Source organism: Condylostylus longicornis, unplaced genomic scaffold, assembly GCF_029603195.1.
Source record: "Condylostylus longicornis isolate FDR11 unplaced genomic scaffold, ASM2960319v2 ptg000051l, whole genome shotgun sequence".
In the NCBI taxonomy this organism is placed as follows: domain Eukaryota; kingdom Metazoa; phylum Arthropoda; class Insecta; order Diptera; family Dolichopodidae; genus Condylostylus; species Condylostylus longicornis.
This window is the reverse complement of record NW_026578020.1, coordinates 413,104-432,180: the sequence shown is the minus strand read 5'-3', so window position 1 is coordinate 432,180 and position 19,077 is coordinate 413,104. Positions and strand designations below refer to the sequence as shown.

The following is a 19,077-nucleotide window of genomic DNA, read 5'->3' as shown; positions in this document are numbered from 1 at the left end:
AACCGATTTCATTGAAATTTAATATTTAAATTCCTCGTATTAAAACAATGAACATATAAAGTTTTTGGAAAGATCAGGGCTCGCAAACTGATTTGCGGGCCGATTTTACATTTTTCACCATATCTATGGAACGAATTGATGGAATTTCTTGAAATTTGATATCTGGTTGAGTTCTGGTTGTTACCGAAACTAACTGGCGAGCATTTCAGGGAATTCGGGTAGCACAAAGCGAAAATTTACTAAGAGCCAAATTTACATTTTTCTGGGTATATTAACTATAAGCTTACTAAAGTCCTAAAAATTGGAAAGAAGTATTTAACAGACATTTTAATAATATTCTGTAACACTTTCATTTAACTAGACAACACACAATGCGGTCGGTTATGTGCTGACCACATCAGATTTTATTTTTTGTCATTATCATTCAAGTGCACCATAAGTTTTTTTTTTTTTTAAAATCAAGTAAGCTAATTAGTTCATAAAAAAAAATTTGATTATTAGAATCGAAATTTATGAAATTGTAAAATTTAGTTTGAGTTAAAATTTTAAAAAATTCGTTTCAGAAAATAAATTTTATAAAAATAAAATTTTTTGTTACAAAAAAATAAGATAAAACTTTCATAGATTTTGGTGAAATTCAGCCAAAACAACAAAAAGAAAGATCGATACATACTATCAAAATATGTATACAAGTAGTTTTGGTTCACATAAGTAGTAAGCCAAAAACGACACGAAGCTTGTTCTAAAACACTCCATTCTTCTGAAACGTCCAAATAACGACATTTAATTCTAAGAGCGGAGGAATAAACCACAGTTGATTTTTATTGTGACATTTTGGGCGAAGAAAAAATGAATGACGAAGAAAACATTTTAATTTTGAAATTGTAAATTTCCTGCGTTTTTGAAATAATTTCTAAAATGTCAATTGAGACAATTGCATGCTTACAAATAATCATCATTTGCAAAATCAAGTGGATGACGTGATCAACAATATCAAATCTTTGACATTCTAGGAAAAACCCAATTAAACAAATATAGTAGGTTCGCCAGAAATTAAGGTGTATTATGAGGGAAAAAGTGAAAAAAAAAACAAACAAAAGGTTATCTAAATGACTTTGAAAATTTGCAGTACACCTAAAATAAAACTAGTCACTTTGTGTAGCACTTTAGAATATTTTACATAAATGTACACACTTTGGTTTGAAGGAGTCATCTTCGGTATGAACATTGATTTAGACATGTTCCCTTGTCCGATCGCAAGGTAACTCAAAAACGAAAAACGCAATCGACCACAAACTTTCACAAGTTGTTCCTTTTGTGCCAAGGCCGAACCCTATTGCAATTGGACTGATTCGGACAGCGGTTCTGGTAGCTGCCACACAACTCAAAGATTTTATTTCAAGTATTTCAAAAATTTATAATAAAGGTATAAAAAAGAAATTTTGTATACGTGGGTCCAATCATATTCTACATGCTTTAAAAATTTTAATAGGATGACTACACCGGTTCGGGTGGCTGCCATACAACTCCAAAATCAAATTTTATATATTCAAAAAATAATAAAACTAGATTCATACAACTTAGCAGTCGTACCTTCAATAATAGGTCAGATATATTCTTGGAGTTGTAGTTGAATTGCTTAACACATTCGGTTAGCTGCCACACAAGTCCAAAAGCTAATTTTAAATATTTTAACAGATGATAAACTCAAATTCTTGAAACTTGGCAGTAGTATGTCCCATTATAGATCAGACATATTAGCGAAGTTTCTATAAAATGGTTTCACAGGTTCGAGTAATTGCTATACAATAATGAAAGGTACAGAATATAATTCAAAAGGTTTATACCGATCGACTCGTTTAAACGCATTACACAAAATTTTGATATTTAAAATTTTTAGTTCATCACAATTTGGTCGCAAAAGTTTAACTTTTCAACTTTTTTCTACTGATTGTAAAAGATTTTTTTATAAAAAAATGCGGCAATAAGGTCAAATACACAACGAATTATGTAAATTTTTTAAAGCTTACATTGTGTAAATTTCTTGTAAAGTTTTTTTATTGTGTAAATATTTTTATTTATTTATTTATTTATTTATGAATTTATGTTCAGCTCAAACATTTTACATAAATTAAAATTAAAGAACGCATATACGTTACATAATATAATGCCATAATATAACTATCAGGCCTCCAAGTTGAAATTATTTTCCGAAATTTTGAATCGGAAAAAATTACAAAAACAATTCTTAATGTTTCATGTTTTCAAAGTATGCCGATTGAAATATTTTTTTATTTCTTTTGTGAAATTTTTGAGTTTTCTTTATAAATTTCATTTTATTTAGTATGATTTTAAAAGCCATCTAGATTATAATTTTTTTTGCTTTTTTCTTCAATTTATTTTTAAATTCTATTTTTTATTCAAAAATTTTACTCTGTAATTCAGTACTCTTCCATTTGGAAGACAAAAGGTTGTCTACGCTAAAAATCGCATTTTTGTTTTTTAAATGCATTTTTCAGATGGAAATTACTAACCAATTTTTTTGAAATTTGAATTTTAAATTTAAAAAAATATGGAGAATCGATAGAACAAAAAATATTGATCAATTTCCTTCACACAAATAAATTCCGACAACACTTCTATTTAAATTCCATATAAATTTGGTATTTATTTTTGATTTGCTCTCTGAACTTGATAGCCTTTAGATGTATGTATAAACAAATGAAAATACATGAAAATATAATAAAAAAGATGTTGACAACGAAATTGTTGACTGTAACCGAATTATGACTATAAACAGTAGTGACTATAAGCGGATTCCACTGTATTTGGAATTAGTTACATATATACATTTTTATTTAAATAGTAACTAATTTTTGACTTAAAAATTAAATTTAAAAATTATACAAAACAAAACTTATTAATACTAATACACCATCAAATATACAATATAAACATTTTAAAACTAAAACAAGAATTTGTTAAAATAAAAAAAAAGGTTCTACTTAACTACGAATAAAAATAAAAGCTTTTTCATCGTGTCTTTCCTCAGTCAAAACTCAAGTCTGTGTTTGTTGCATAAACGCAGCAATCTGCTGACAGGTTCATGTTTCCCATAATTTATCCTACGAAAAAAAGCCATGAAAAGATCAGGGAAACGAGACCTAAAGTTAGAGTTAGTCATAATTTTATTTAAAATGTCGAGAGAGATTAAGTCAGTTTTCATAAGCTGAAAAATTAATAACAAATCCGCAAAATCAGGTCCTTTTCCCAGTGTAGGTAAGACAATTAATTCTGTGTTCATAAGGTGGAAGAATGATGGGTTTTTCCCAAGGAAGAAGGCGCAGTGCGAGTCCCAAAAAAATTGTTTTAGTAGACTCAATCTGTTAAAATGTATATCGTAATAGAATAACCATACTTACATAGCATATTCAAGATGAGGACGGACAAGGCACGTGTAGAGCGATTTTAAGATATAAGGATCATTAAACTTCTTTGACCAACGTTTAATGAAACCCCACATCGAGCTTGATCTGCATGTGATATGATTGTAGTGGTTTTTCAATAATAGCTTGTTATGAAAGCAAACATCCAAGTCCATTATTGAATCAACTCGATTAAGAGTTTGGCTGTTCAAAGTATAGCTTGTTAAAAATGGCTGTCTTTGCCTAGAGTAGGACATTTGAACACATTTACTTACATTGATCTTTAGTTTATTACTTAAACACCATTCGTAAAAGCGGTAAAGATCATCCTAAAGATACAATTATGTCGTCGGCTATGGAAGAAGGTGCAGTAATTTTGAAAGACTTATATTGGGGCTTGTATTTTAAGTTACCTGGAGTGATATTAACTATGGTCACATTATCGCACTTGAAATTACTAGTTAGTAACAACTTAAGTCTACTTACTATAGTAGTGACTGGAAATTTTGAACACAATTAGGTTCGAACATCGAGGCTAAGAGTTGAGGGAAGATTTAGCGACTGGTTGCTTAAAAAGTCTGATGCAATTAGTGCAAGATTTTTTATTTTAGCAATTCGAACCTGCAGGAGGTTCGGAACTGATTGCTTCATCCAGCAAAGATGCACCTTTACCAACTGTTGGCTTGGAAATAGAAGGCCATGGATTAACTACTGTTCAGTGTAATTCAATGTTATTGAGTATAATATTAGAGTTAATGTAAATGCATATGACATTGATCTTATCGATCTTTTTTTGAATATGTAAAATGATAATATTATTCCTGAGACTGTTATAAATTAAAATAAAGTTGGGTCAAACCAATGATTTGTATTGTTCCACTTTTCCCTTCAACAAGTGAAAATACTGCTTTTAAAAACAAACTACATATATATGTAGATTAGATATAGGTATGTATACCCATCACACTATTAAAATTATTTTCATTCACACATGGAACTATTTATAGGATTGCATATATTTAGGATGAACGATTTATGCAGTCTTTGAAATAAAGCAAAAATTAATTTAAAGAGGGGTTAGCATAATTTCAGGCTCCTAAAACCTGGAGTTTTGAAGAAAAGCGACATCAAAAATTTGGGAAAAACGGATTTTAGATAAGGGTAAATTTGAACGGCAATTTTGTTTTTTTAAAGTTCAAATATAGTATGCCCTAGTAGAAGAAGGCAGCCAGTATATTTCTGCGTTTCAAAAATTTCAGAAATGCTTACGGTTTCACTGTGATAAATGGGTAAAAAATACCATTATATACGGGGAGATAAGAAAAATTTTCTTCTACGGAAATAAGTTTCTAGGAAAGATCTATGTACATATTAAATTTCAGCTTTCTATCTTCAAAGGTGTAGAGAAGTTTTGTAACATGTCCACGGACGAACGAACGGACGGACAGAGTAAAACTAATAAACATTTTTTTCTAAAAATTTTTGGAAAAGTGCAAAAAAATCAAATTAAGATTTAAAAATATTTTTTCTAATTTGTGTTTGTTTAATTTTTTATGTCTGTTTTATTTCAGGTCCAACAGAAGTAATAAACTACTACCTTTTATCTTTGGCGACAGCTGATTTGCTATGCGGAATTTTAATTGTGCCGTTTTCGATATATCCAGCATTAAAAGGAGGAGAATGGACATACGGCGATATCCTGTGTCGGTTCACAGGCTATTTGGAAGTAACCTTGTGGTCAGTTTCAGTTTATACGTTTATGTGGATTTCAGTTGATCGGTATTTAGCAGTTCGGAAACCGCTACGTTATGAAACTGTGCAAACAAAAACCAGGTAATTCTTGTGAAAACAATTATTTCTTAATCCAGTTAAAAACTATCATTCAAACATAACCGTTTTGTTACTGTAAGATAACATAAATTTGCACAAGGCGAAGTATGTGAAGTACTTTAGGAACTATAACCAGATATGCAGACAAATATACAATATAAATTCAATTAGACATGAATTAAAACAATCGTCACAAAAAAGCTTGTATCGTATGGTGCAAAGGGAAATTTTTTTGTGGTTCAGGATTTTACTTGTTTTAAATTTTATTTTTATCTATGAATTTTTTGTTTTGTACTAGCTGTATTCTGCGCACGTTACCTACGGAAATTTACCGGTTATGACAACATTTAAATTATTCTTACCCTTTTTCTTAATGAACTAATGTAAATTTTTACTTCGGTATTTCAGTTGTTAGTTAGATTTGACATGCAGTATGTTATTTATAGGAGAACTACAAATTTGTAATGTTCGATTTTGAAGAATTGTTTTGTAGCATATTCTGTAGCCCATGTTGCAAGTAAAATTTTAAAAAAGTTTTAGCATATGAGCAGTTTAAATAAATTTCATTGCAAAGGGGATTTTTAAAATTAAAATGTCGCACAATGTAGATTTACTAAAGTAAGTTGTTTAAATTTTTAAGTTAATGTGAAATTTATCCTTTTAATTAAGTAAAATATATTTATGCTTTGAAATAATTGCCTTTTCAACAAGTTTGAGATAAATTCACGCTCCATTTTTTTTAATTCCTTATTTGAAATTGTTTTGACCAATTGATTGATTGATTAAACGACTTTAATTCTGATATACTTGCGCATCACACAAAAGTGGTAGTGTCAAACTTTGTAGAGCTTCAAATATTTCAAAAAAGCTTTATTTAGTTCTGATTAAGAACTTGCAGTGCCTTATGCAATACCGAAAAAACCTTATTTGTTTGTTCAGTCTATAAGATAAACAAAAATGATCAGTACGTATTCATATTCATTATGGAGGTGTTTTAAATTTCACCATCATCCACAATTCATTTCGTTCTCAAAATGTGTTGTAAATTAATTGTTTTAAATTAATATATCACAAAGCACAATATAACAAAAAATATCAATTTAAATTCTTATTATATGTAGTGATTCTGTATGTTTCTTTCTTTTAAAACTAGAATTTAATGTAAATTTAAGAATACAAAACTTGTAAGTTTCCCATTAGCATGTACATAACTAATCTTTATTTTTTTTAAATATAATTTTTTATTCCTACAAATAAACTAAAAATTTCAAGTTGTATGAGAATTTCTATTTAAATAAAATTCGCATAAATAATACAACGAAATGAAGAAGAAATAGTAATGTTATATTATGACGAATTTATATGAGTAATAATATTTATTGCATTGTTTTTTGGTTATTAGGCATACATTTTTACATCGGCTGCATCAATAAGTGCAATACAATATTTTTTTTTGTTAATTTATTTTTCAGAATTTTATTTTGCTCCTGTATACAGTGTAAGACTGCAAAATAGAAGAATGTTTTTTATCGATATTGCACACAATAATCGAGGTTATGTCATGTCACTAAAGGGCGGAAAAGCGCCTCTCCATGCTAGGGAAATGTAAATAAACCATTTTCAGAAAGATGTCCGTCGGTCCGTTTGTATGCCTGTCTGTCTATCAGTCTGTTTGTCTCAGCTGAACTTCAGCCGAACTTGAGATAAATCTGTCAGTTTGCTTTGAGGATGAGACAGTTTGATCAACTTTTAAGATATATCAGATCTCTGGAACTGTATCTTTACTACGGCCGATTTCAGGTTTTTAACTATTTCTAAAAAAAATAAACAGCGCATTTTCCTCAATGTTTATGTGTTATTGTGGTAATTATGCTACAAGTCAAGTAACTTTTTGAGGAAATCAGGTGTCAGCAAGTAAACTATTTAAATTTTATTTATATTTTTATTTATTTATTTATTTATTCAATATTTACCCTCGACGCTCAGTTTGAACGGGAACTACAACGTAATCAGCTGATGCCAGTTTCACAATGATCAATGAAACGACATAATTCAATGACCTGTTTAAAATAAGCAAAGAATATATTGGTGAACAATGATTTGACATTATTGGCTTATTTCTTTGACACCTCCAATATTTACTTTGTTACTTTTGTAAAATCAATTAAAGTGAAAAAAAATTATTTTTAGCAACAATTATTAGTTACACAGATAAAAGCCTTACTTATGTATATGTATATTTGAAAGTTAATAAACAACTTATGTTTATTAACTTTCAAATATACATATTAAAAACTCATTAATATATTTATTTAATTTAAACGCATTCATTTGATACGTTCGTTTTTACAAAAAGTCACCTCCGTAACAACCAAATGTATTCCAATTCCACTAGGTTCCGCTTGCGAAATTTCCACAGCAACAATTAAATTAAATTTCATTTAATTCAATGACACCAAAAATTTGTCTTTGTAATATGTCGTTCCTAAAGATAAGCTCGTATATTCTTCAAACAATTCCTTAATTCATATACATACATACCTCAATTTACGACGTACTTGATATACGATAATTTGGATTACGACGTCTTTGTTTTAAAATTTATTAATTTGCACAAAGATTTTTATTTGCAATTACGACCATGGATCTAATAATACATGCTGGCAAATAATAATTTTTGGAGCTAACATAAAATATGGTGCTTTTTTGTTTTTATTTTTCACAACACAAAACGTGGCTGCAGAAACGGTTTGAAAATATAGTTAAGAATTGGCTTATTAGTCATTGCATTAAATTATTGACCGGTATACAAAATAGTTGTTGTTAGAAGTTGATCTACTTTTTACATACTCAGATGCTATTATTCTTATCAAACATAACCTGTCATTATCTGAAATATAATTATCTACTCATGAACACATATATTACCAAAAACATTTCATTACATATTTTCATAAACATAAATTTATGTTCACAATTTAAAAACTAAGTTAGGTTAGCGGGCCCCCCGAAGGGTACATATAGCCTCGCCATCTAATTAAGAGACGACCTGCACTCCAAGACCGTTCTGGATGTAGAAATCTCAGACTCCAAAGCCCTTATCGCGGCTATCTGTGAAGATACTGAGGTTACCGATAGATATCACACTGCCGCCAAGCCAGTGCAGAACCTCCCCAATCGCGACCACCTCTGCCTGAAAGGCACTGCAGTGACCCGTTAAACGGAAGGAGAGCTCAACATTCAATTACTCAGAATAGACTTTCCCACCTACCCTGTTTTCATTCTTAGATCCGTTCATGTAAAAATGAACCTCCCTTGAAATCGTACCTGTTCAGCCGGATCTGCCTCGGCGAAATTGAAGTATCAAAGTTCCTGGTGTCCCCATCACGTGTCCTCAGTCCGCAAGAATGGGCGTATATCTAATGGCGTCAATTGGAAGAGAATTTCAAGACCCTGAGTAGGAGCGGGACATAACACCCTGCTGATAACACCAGTGCGATTCTTTGAATTTCGCGTAGTTTAAAGTTCGCAGTTGTGCATAGCGCTGGTCACCATACCAGAACACCATAGATCAAGATCGCTCTAACCAACGCGGTGTATAACCAATAGACCATGTTAGATTTGAGGCTCCACCTTTTCCCGATGACCCTTTTACATGAATAAAGGGCAATAGTTGCTTTCCTTACCCCCCCCCCCCCTAATGTTAGACTTCCAGTTCAGTTTTGAATCAAGAATTAGACCGACAAACCCGGCCTCCTTGTTAAAGGTTAAGCGGATTCCATTGAGTTGCGGTGGAGTTATGCTCGGTACCTTGTATTTTCTACAAAAAATAACAAGCTCCGTCTTTTTTGGGTTTATAGTCAGCCTCAGAGACGAGGCTCAGTACAATACACTGCGGAATACGCTCAGCACAGAAATAAAATACGCTGAGTCTATACCGCAGCGCATTGTATTTTTGCCAGCGTAATGTAGTCAGGGCACCCCGGCTTGAAGGGTTTGCCACTCAAAGCTGTGAATGGCGCACAATATTTCAATCTCAGAAACCAATGCCCCGTGGAGGATACGTCATCGTGATGGATCCGAACACACTCTCCGCGAACTTCAGGAAAGTGTGCAGCCAGAAGCAACTTTAAAACTCCGCAACAGAATTGTTCCAACAATCACCAGGGGCTAGCATGCAACTTGGCTTGCCAAGACCTGCCTAAATCTGAAGACCTCTACAGTGCTCTCAATCCTGCCGAAGAACTTCCCCTAGGAAGTTCTCGGAGCCTTCGACAACCTCCTCTTGTACTCTCTGGGATCATCCTTATAACTACACCAATCAGATGGTGCTCTGGTGAGCTTTTCCTTGTTTTACCGAAGGGCGCTTAACTCTTCGGTCCACCACTGTGGTTTCTGTTCGCGTCTTATACAAGTTAGTGGTCACGCAATCCTGGAGGCGCTATTTATGGCCTCAGTGAGCGGGCATACCATACCGCCGAGGTCCCCAGGCGTCCTACGACGCGAAGGGACCGCGTTTCCGAAGATATCGCTTAGCGAATCTCCAAACTTTAACCAGTTAGTCCGCCTTCGGTTCCTGAAAGTCAGGGTAATATCCTGTGAGCAGAAAATTCAAATCCCATATAGCGATGATCGGAAAAGGAGTGCTCTTGCGATACTTTCCAATTCTAGCAAAACTGACCAAGCCAGCAATAATTTGCGAAGCAATGGTTATATCTATAACGTCCTTCCTATGTTAAGTGAAAAAAGTGGTCTCTGAGCCCCAATTACAAAGTGTGAGATTAGTACTTAGCATAAACTCAAAAAATCACTCACCTCTTGCATTGGTGTCCGAGCTCCATAGATTACGTGATGTGCGTAGGTATCGCTTGAAATGATGGGGGCCGTGCTGAGAAACCGTGCTTTCTCCACTGAGACTCTCTGATTGTTTGACGGAAGCAATCCCTGGAATCATAGTGCAGGTACACTGAGGCCCACCAGGATATCCTGCCACCGACCTCGAAACTGACTGTAGTCAAATCTTCATTGCTGTAAAGAGGCAACAGAAAAGCATTTAAATTACTTTTAATTAATATGCAGGACCTTACTTGCTGCTGCTATAAAACAGCTTGTAGTCCACCGTCCTGAATTCGCAGATCTTTTCGCCTACCAGCCAGGGTTCCTGCACCAGAACTATGTCTTCATCGCCCCTTTGTAAGCGGAGAAGGATCGCAGCCGATGCCGCTTTAGAGTGGTGCAAGCTGATCTGCGTTATTACAAGAATTACTGCATTCGTCAGCCTCCACCAACGTCTTTTCTGCATCGTCTAGGTGCAGTTCCAAAAGGGCCCCCTCCAGATGCAGATGCCTGCAAAGGTCGTGTCTCAGATCCGCTCCATCCAGTATTCCTGCTTCTGATGAAATCGGAGTTTAAGCGGTCGGCTCTTCAGCAGCCTGCTTGTGCACCGGTTTCTGTGTTCCCTCAATTTTTGTGTCAGTTTTGTACACCTTCAGGTTTATTGAGGAAAACCCATAATTTAGAGCGAAGTTCTGCTTTTCCAGTGGAGCAGGCGGCTTGTCTGCAATCTCCTCTACCAACTTGGCCACTCTCCAGTTGGCAGTTAGCAAGTTCGAATTGCCTAACTGAATCATCTCTATGCTGGTTTCCTTGTTCGGCTCCTCTGATGCCAACCTTGGTCTCTGTAAGAGTGATATGGGCCCGGGTTCTCTTTCACAATCTGGAGAGAGCTTACCAACAATCGACTCTCCACCTTCCGCCAGTTTATGCTGAAATCCTGCCCTCATCTTTTCCCTGCTCTACCACTGCAACAATTAGATGCTTCTTTAGGATTTCATAATATGGCTTAGCGCTTGAGGGTTTGTTTGACGGCCTGGACCTCTTCGCTTCTCGAAGTGGTTCCTCCGTGGAGCGTTGCCGTTTAGTGGCCAACTCTTCCGCTTATATGCTTGTCCAATATACTCTTTGCCCAGATATATGTGGACCTTTCTTCGTCCGAACTATCTTTTTCAGGAATGCGTCCAATCCTTTCCAGATTCCTGAACGCTGACCGCCTTTCCCTATAAGCCCGTCGTGAGGGCGTGATGGATTCTTGGGCCTGTCCCTGACTGCACCCAATGAGCTGCTACCCTCACTAGGCCTGACTGAGTCATAGCTTCGTGCACGGCAACTTGGTCTTGGTTGGTACTGTGGCTTCACCATTGGTATAGCACCAGTCGATTCGCCTTCTGCGAAATCTCAGTTTTACTGAGCGGGACTGGCTTTGCCAAATTCCTTTCCGACTAAGCCCCCAGCCAGGTTGATGGTCAGCAGGGGAGTTTGAAATGATAGGATTTGCTAGGAGGGATATATTTGAGAAAAAGTAAATTATCTCTAAACTCAATGACCCTACTTGGCTCCTACATTGCGGCGAGGTAGATAATCGCGTACAAGATTTAAAAACTATATACTTCTTGCTAATAAAATTAATGTTATTAGTATTTTTAAAAAATTGCTTTCGGGATAAAGCCAACTTCATCATTTAACCACAAAATAAAATTTAATTGTTTCAGAAAATTTTGCGTAATTTTCGCAAAAAAAATTTAAATTTAAATATTTTTCACTTTTACGAAAACGAAAATTTAAAAAATTACTTAAAATAGCCTACAATTTGGTTTCATTGAAAACAAGACACTATTGTATTTTTAAAATTTGCTAAAACGTAAAATTTGAGATTGTCAATTTGACGTTTAGGTACACTGCATATATTTTAATAAAAAATGTATGAGCGCTAGCTATTCATATATTATTAGATCCATGATTACGACGATCTAAACAAAGTAATAAAAAGATGTATAGTGCTCATAATAAGTCTGTCTAGTATAAAACGTGGATAAGCAAATAATTTTGTTATTTTTTAAAAAAGAAATATGATAAAAAATAAGTATTTTCGGTTCAAAATTATGATTCAAAATGCAAGTTATAAACACAGTATTATTTTTACAAAGCTGTTTTATAAGCATTACTTGTAAGTGCTTTATTTATGCAAACTTTGCAGTTACGTTTGCAAAATGGATTTCATGATAACCATAGAAATTTTTTGAAATAAAATATATTACATATCGTTTAAATTAAAAAAAGCATTTTTTTTTTTAATTGGCAAGACTCGATGATAAAAGCTGCTTTAACAATTGGCTTCAGTCCTGAAATATTTTTTCATGTAGAGAAAAAATTTTATAATAATTCTTACATTAAGTATTTTATTATAAAATATATAAAAAAATATAATATAAAAAATATGATTGTTATAACTTGAGACTTTGCTGAAAACATAATGTAACTAAAATAAGGTTCAAAAGATTGCACACAATCAACTAAAGAAATATTTATTTCGCGAAAATGACAAAAGTGATCACTATACGCGTAATAAATGAATAACAAAAATTTTTTTTGGTAAGCTTTTATTTTTCAATAAATAATATTGAAGTGATAAACACATCTTATCAAAAAAACCTAAAAATTCAATCAAAATTAGAAATTTTTTAGTTATAATCGGTTAGTACCCGTATAATGTTTTTCAAGAATTTTGTTTTTTAAACAACCGGAAAAATTTTAATTTCTTTTTCCTGTATTAAAAAGCAATCTTGTATTTTCTTGTATTAAAATTTTAAGTACATAATACTGTATTCATAACTTTTTTTTATCAAAAATTTAGATTGTACGTTCTGACAGAAAACCCTAGAGTTCATCGCATTTATTTTGTGAAAACTATTTTAAAAACATTATTTTGTTTTAAAGTTGTAAAACTAAAAATAAAGTCACAATCGTTTGCGAAGCGCTTGAAATTGAAAATCCTTTTAATTATAAAAGATAAATTTAAAAACACATTTCATTTTGATTTCTACATTTATGCAGATTTTTTAGGAAATTATTAGAAAAAAACCGCAATAGGAATAGAATAGAATTAAAGCCATGTATCTTAATGGTATTTAATAAAATTTGAGCACTTCAGCATTGTGATATGTAATAACAGCTTTCACAAATCCTGAAATATATGTACATACATGTTTCAATTTTTAATATCACTAGCTTATTTTTTAAAAAAATAACTGATGGAAAATTTAATTCTTTCTCATAAACGAACCTAACACCTATTTTATGTTATATGCTCGGAAATATATTTTTTAAGATAGTTTATTTATAATATTATTTTTAAAAATTTTAATTTTCTCACTTTTGCAGGTGCCAGTGTTGGATGGCGTTTACTTGGATTTCAGCTGCAATGCTTTGTTGTCCGCCGCTCTTGGGTTATAGTACACCCCTTTTTCATAAAGATTCAATCGTTTGTATGCTAGATTGGGGTAATATGGCCGCTTACAGTGCCACTTTAGGCATTTTGGTTCTAGGGCCTAGCGTTATTTCCATCGTGCATAATTATATTTACATATTTTATATGATGCACAAACTAAGATCGGGTGCTCCGATCCATGACAAGGAATATGCCACAGCTCTTGCAGAAAATTTGTCTAATCCATCCCATTTGATGTCTTTTGCTTTGGTATTCGCATTCTGGGCATCTTGGTTACCGTATATTTGTGTTCGAATCTACGAAGGTGTCACTGGATACATTATCGAAAATTCTTTAATCAATTTTGCTGTTATATGGTTGGGTGTGTTAAACTCTTTTTGGAAAATTGTTATTATGATCTCCATGTCTCCGCAATTTCGTATGGCACTAAGAGTATTTTGTCTAACAATATGCTGCAAAACGAAGGGCCGCTTGCAAGCCGAATTGATAGGTTTAGATCCCGACGACTGGAGCAGATGAGTTATCAAAAGAACTTTTACATATTTCTGAAAAATCATTAGAAAAATAAAGTTGTTTTAAATTTGTTTTTAATTTCAAATTTGCCTCTTATTTTTGTTCTTTTCGTTTGAGTATTTAATTTATAACGTCAGAAAAATAATTAAAATTTTTTATTAAAGATCCTATTATTTTTCTTTGCAAAACTGAATCTTATAAATTTCTAATTTTCATTCAGATACTTTCAATAACTATGTCGGTCTGGTATAAAACCAAAGACATGTAAAATACAAGACAGTTCAACACAAACAAAAAAAAATTTTTCATTTTTTATAATCGGGAACCAAACATTGGCTACAGAATTTACACAATTTACTAATCCAGAGGAACAACAGAATTTACACAATTTACTAATCTATACATACGGTGTATTCAAAATTTAACATAGTACTTCTTGTTAAGAAATATATTCCTATATTAGCTATTTTCGAGTAAATTAGAAATGTTCATGGTGATTTGGCATGTTTGAAAAATAAAAACGATTAAATACAAAGTATATACAGAAATTATTTTATTTCGTTTTAGTAATAACAAAATAAAATTTCATATTTTACGCAAGCTAGAATTACATGTAACAAAACATTTTCTAGGCAAAACAAAAATAGTAAATACATAAAACAATTGTTTTTAAAAAATATTTTTGAATTTACTTTTTTTATTAACTATATAACATATGTACATAAAAAAATTAAATTTTTAATCCATTTTTCTTAAAACTAATAATATTTGATGAGAAACCCATAAATTATGCTTATCATATAAATATATGCTTGTGTATTCATTTAAATTACACAAATTTTTTTAATTTTCTTTTATTAGACACTAAGTTACATACTTATTTAAATTGTTAAAATCCTAACATTAGTAGGAAATTGATTAAATTATATTTGCCACAGACAACAGAATAAAATTTGAAGCTCTTAATAATTAAAAATATCTACTTCGTTGGTGTCGAATTCCTTTTTCCTAATGTTTTATCTCTGATGATCTCGTTCTTTGGAAAAATAAATGTAGGTATATCATCAACGTTCTCCTGTTCTATTATTCGTAGATTATTGCTTCTGCATCCTTCGAGGCAACACTTTCGGGGCATTTCTATATGTATGATCGTTTTATTTCTTTATCTTTTTTTATTTTTCAAACATCGCAAATCACAATGAACATTTCTCATTTATTCGAAAATACCTTATATAAGAATATATTTCTTAACAAAAAGTATGATGATCAACTTTGAATATACCGTACGTATACATTAGTAAATTGTGTATTACGGAGTCTTATATAAAGATGTCTGTGGGTACGTACATATGTTATCTTCTACATGTGACAAATATGTGAATAATTTAATACATACACACTCTAATGACGTAAAAAAAAATTATTAAAAAATAAAAAAAGAAAGAGAGTGGGAATAACATATAATAAGTACATACTCGTAAGACTAAAAATATACCTTGTATGTTCTGTCTGTGTACCGAACAACGAATTTGAAATACTAAAGGAAGGCGAAGGAGCATCTTTGTTTTTATCTCGCTTACACTTTCTAAAAAATTGTATCTTGAAAAAAAATATAGTGAAGCCAAAAACTTTAGGTAAGTCTCTTTTTTTGCTCTAGGCATTTTCAAACTGAAATTCACATTAAGTGCAAGATGTTGTTTTTTTTCTTAGAAAATTACACCGCACTTGTACAAAAATGTTAATAAACAAAAAAAAAATTGTGATTTCGGTCATAAAATTTTCGTGAATTATAAATGAACTTTAAAAAAAAAATAAAAAAAAAAGTGTGAAAAATATATTATTGTTTTGAAAAAATTTATAAGAAAAAATTCAAAATGGAAAAAGGAGAAAAAAAACTTTTTGAGGAAAAAGAAGTGTATAATTCCAAATTGTTGTTCTCATTTAAAAGAACAAAAGCAAATTCCCACCGTATGTATGTGAATGTGATTTATATTAATAATAAAGAAATATTTATTTAATAGCGTTAAATTTAATTCGTAATTTTTTATTATGAGTCATAAACTTCTGAAGTTTTTAATGCTGGAGTGAAGACATTTGTTTTCGTTCCTTTTGTACTAAAATTACTTCGAACGACATAACTTTACCAGGACCGGACTTTTTCGAAGAAAATGTAACATTCATACAATATTTTAAATTGGGTTTTTTTCATATAATTACAGTTATATAATTACAGGCTGAAGATTCTGTTGAGGATTATATTGAAACACTTTCACGACTTTCAGAGACAATTACAGTATACATTGCAGGTTATGTTGAAAAAATAATATAATACGAAAATAATTTAAATAATCACATATAAGATTAAGACTCTGAATTCAATCATTTTACTTTAGTTATAAAATTGATATGTGACATATATTTTAATGTTAGAATAAAGCATGAAGTAAAATTTTCGAGCAAAACTAATAATATAAGAATTTTTTTTATCAAAATGCATCTGTTCATTTTCGACGGAAGTAAATTATTAAATATTCAAAGAGAATAAATATTTATGAAACATATATTCTCTATATTTTTTGCAATTTATAGAATATTTATTGAAAGAGAAATAATGAGTTTTGTTTAAATTTGATTTTTTTTACAGATATTCAAAATGAAAAAATATTTTGAAATATTTTTTAGTTTTCACTTTAAAACAAAATTTGACTTATCCTTCTTACAAATTACACATATTTTATAGTAGAGGCCAGATAAGAAAATAAAAAACTACGCTCCTTTAACGACTTTGACAATGCCCATCGTTTTTCAAGATGCTCCTTCCTTTAGTATTTCTAATTCGTTGATATCGCAGAATTAATTATTTTAGCAGAAATTTATCTTGTTAGTACATCTTTATTTTTAACATTTTCGGTTACACCCAATAAAAGTTTTTATTATTTTCTAAATAATATATAACGCAAATAAATTTAAATGCGAAATTTTCTTTTAAATTTCCCATAACTTTTTTCCCCCATTTTAATATTTTTCAGAGATAGGAAAAACAACATTTTTACTTGTCAAAAATACTCTGACACTCTCTTTATGCTGCCTTAATTTTTTTTCTACGTAAAACATAATACTACCTATATGTTATTGCACATTCATGGTTTCGACAGTTGTAAAATTTGAAAAGTTTATAAAACACTCAATTTTACTTTACAAAACTTAAAAAAACTTTGAACGTTGAGAAAATGAAAACGTCATCGTTTTCGCTAATTTTTGTTCAAAAGTATTATGCCAGACGCTTTGGAAAAGCTTTATAAAGTTTTTTTCAAGTTTTATAAGTTTTTTAAAAATTTTCTTATACCGGACAGATAAGTACCTGCAACGTCTTTATATCTAACAAAACCCAAAACTCAATTTTTTTCGAAGTATTCCGATTTGCTGCATCCGTTCCTGTTTATTTTTTAAATTCTTTCATTATAAATTTTTTCATTTTTTTAAGTAAAAAAGAGTTTAATATTTAAAAAAGTCTTAGGATACTATACAAATTTTTCAAAAAGCTTCCCATTTAAATTCTATTGAACGATAAAGGAAGAAATGTAGAAAGCAAGAAAAAATTAAAAATATTTTCGAATTCATATTTTAGCATGGTCTCAGATATTAATGAAAGAGGATGTATGTTTTTCATGTACGTTTCGTATTTTTTGATAGGTAAGGTAAGTAGCGTCGGCTAGCAAAAATATTAATAAAAGTAACAAAATGTGGTACATTTCAATAATTTGAATTATAATCTCATTCCAGTTATTTAAAAGATACTTATAGAATTTTTTCAAATAATTCCAATTAGTTTTTAAATTATTTACAAAAATTTACATAGGGTTCGTAAATGACTGATGCAATTTTTGAGTCATTTGCTAAGATACTATTTATTTCAAAAACAAAAGAAATATTCAAATCCAGTCATAAAAATATATGATTGTCTTTTGCGAAATCTTTTGAATATTTTTTTACTTAGGTAATATATTAAGTTTTAAAAATTTTTTTCAAATAAAAATATAGGTAAAATTTCGAAGTGTATATTATAAAATTTGTGTTGGTAAAATAACATTTAATTGTATTTTAGATATTATTTTCTCATTTCCTCTTTATATTTTTTCTTTACAGTGTACTCATATTTAATAATTTATTCTTTCATTAATTTATACCTTTAATATGTATTTAATAATTATTCTTCTAATTATGTTAAGGACGACTTGACAGAGCATGTCATCCGTTACTGATTGCCTGGGGATGGTTAATTAGAAGTAACTGATTACTTAAGTAGCAGAAAAAAAAATATGTGCACGTAGATGTAAATAAATAGAAAAACTAGCGCGATTGCAAAAAGAAATAAAACTGAATTTAGCTGGACAACCCTGTAGTGAACCAGAACATGAAGCATTGAAATATGATGCACCACATGGTACATCACTATACTGACAGGTTGACGAATCACCACTGTTCCGAGCCCTACACTTCCATGAGTTTCTGATGGTGTTCAGACTCCCAATCTGTACGCGAAAATTTTATTTAATTGATTATAAACCTTATACCAAAATGAACAAAAAAATATTTTTTGCACATATTTAATGTGTTTTTATAATTTAGATGGGGAATACGATTAAGTTTTAGCAAAAACATAATTAAATATTAATTAAATATCACTTTTAAATTTATGCAAGCAGATGGAAAAAATTTAAATTTTAATTGAAACAAAAAAATATAAATTAATTTATTATACATTTTTTTTCTTTTCATTTTATTTAAAATCTAGTTCTTAAGTTTATTAGATTATAAAAATCTGTCCAAAATTATTTAATTTTAAAAAATATTTACGATTATTAAATTAAATTGTAATGCATCTAAAACATTTCAATATTATCTCTTAAAAATTTCTTAAAAACATTTTATTCTTCACATATAATTCATTTAGTTTCAAGAACATCTTCAATTTGTAATTGCAATGCAACATCATTTTCATAACCGAAAATATAGTGTGAAATA

The 19,077-nt window shown here is 30.7% G+C and overlaps 1 protein-coding gene across 4 annotated transcripts in view; it reads left to right on the top strand.

The window, feature by feature from the left end:
* The window catches only part of LOC129611509 (G-protein coupled receptor 52), a 52,818-nt gene extending 38,681 nt beyond the window's left edge, over positions 1-14,137 (top strand). For all 4 annotated transcript variants that reach the window (XM_055524689.1, XM_055524691.1, XM_055524688.1 and 1 more), the window contains exons 3-4: positions 4,997-5,258; positions 13,473-14,137. In XM_055524689.1, coding sequence (XP_055380664.1) covers positions 4,997-5,258; positions 13,473-14,058 — 848 coding nt within the window. In that variant the 3' untranslated portion in view covers positions 14,059-14,137. The remainder of the gene's footprint in view (positions 1-4,996; positions 5,259-13,472) is intronic.
* The last annotated feature ends 4,940 nt before the right edge of the window (positions 14,138-19,077 follow it).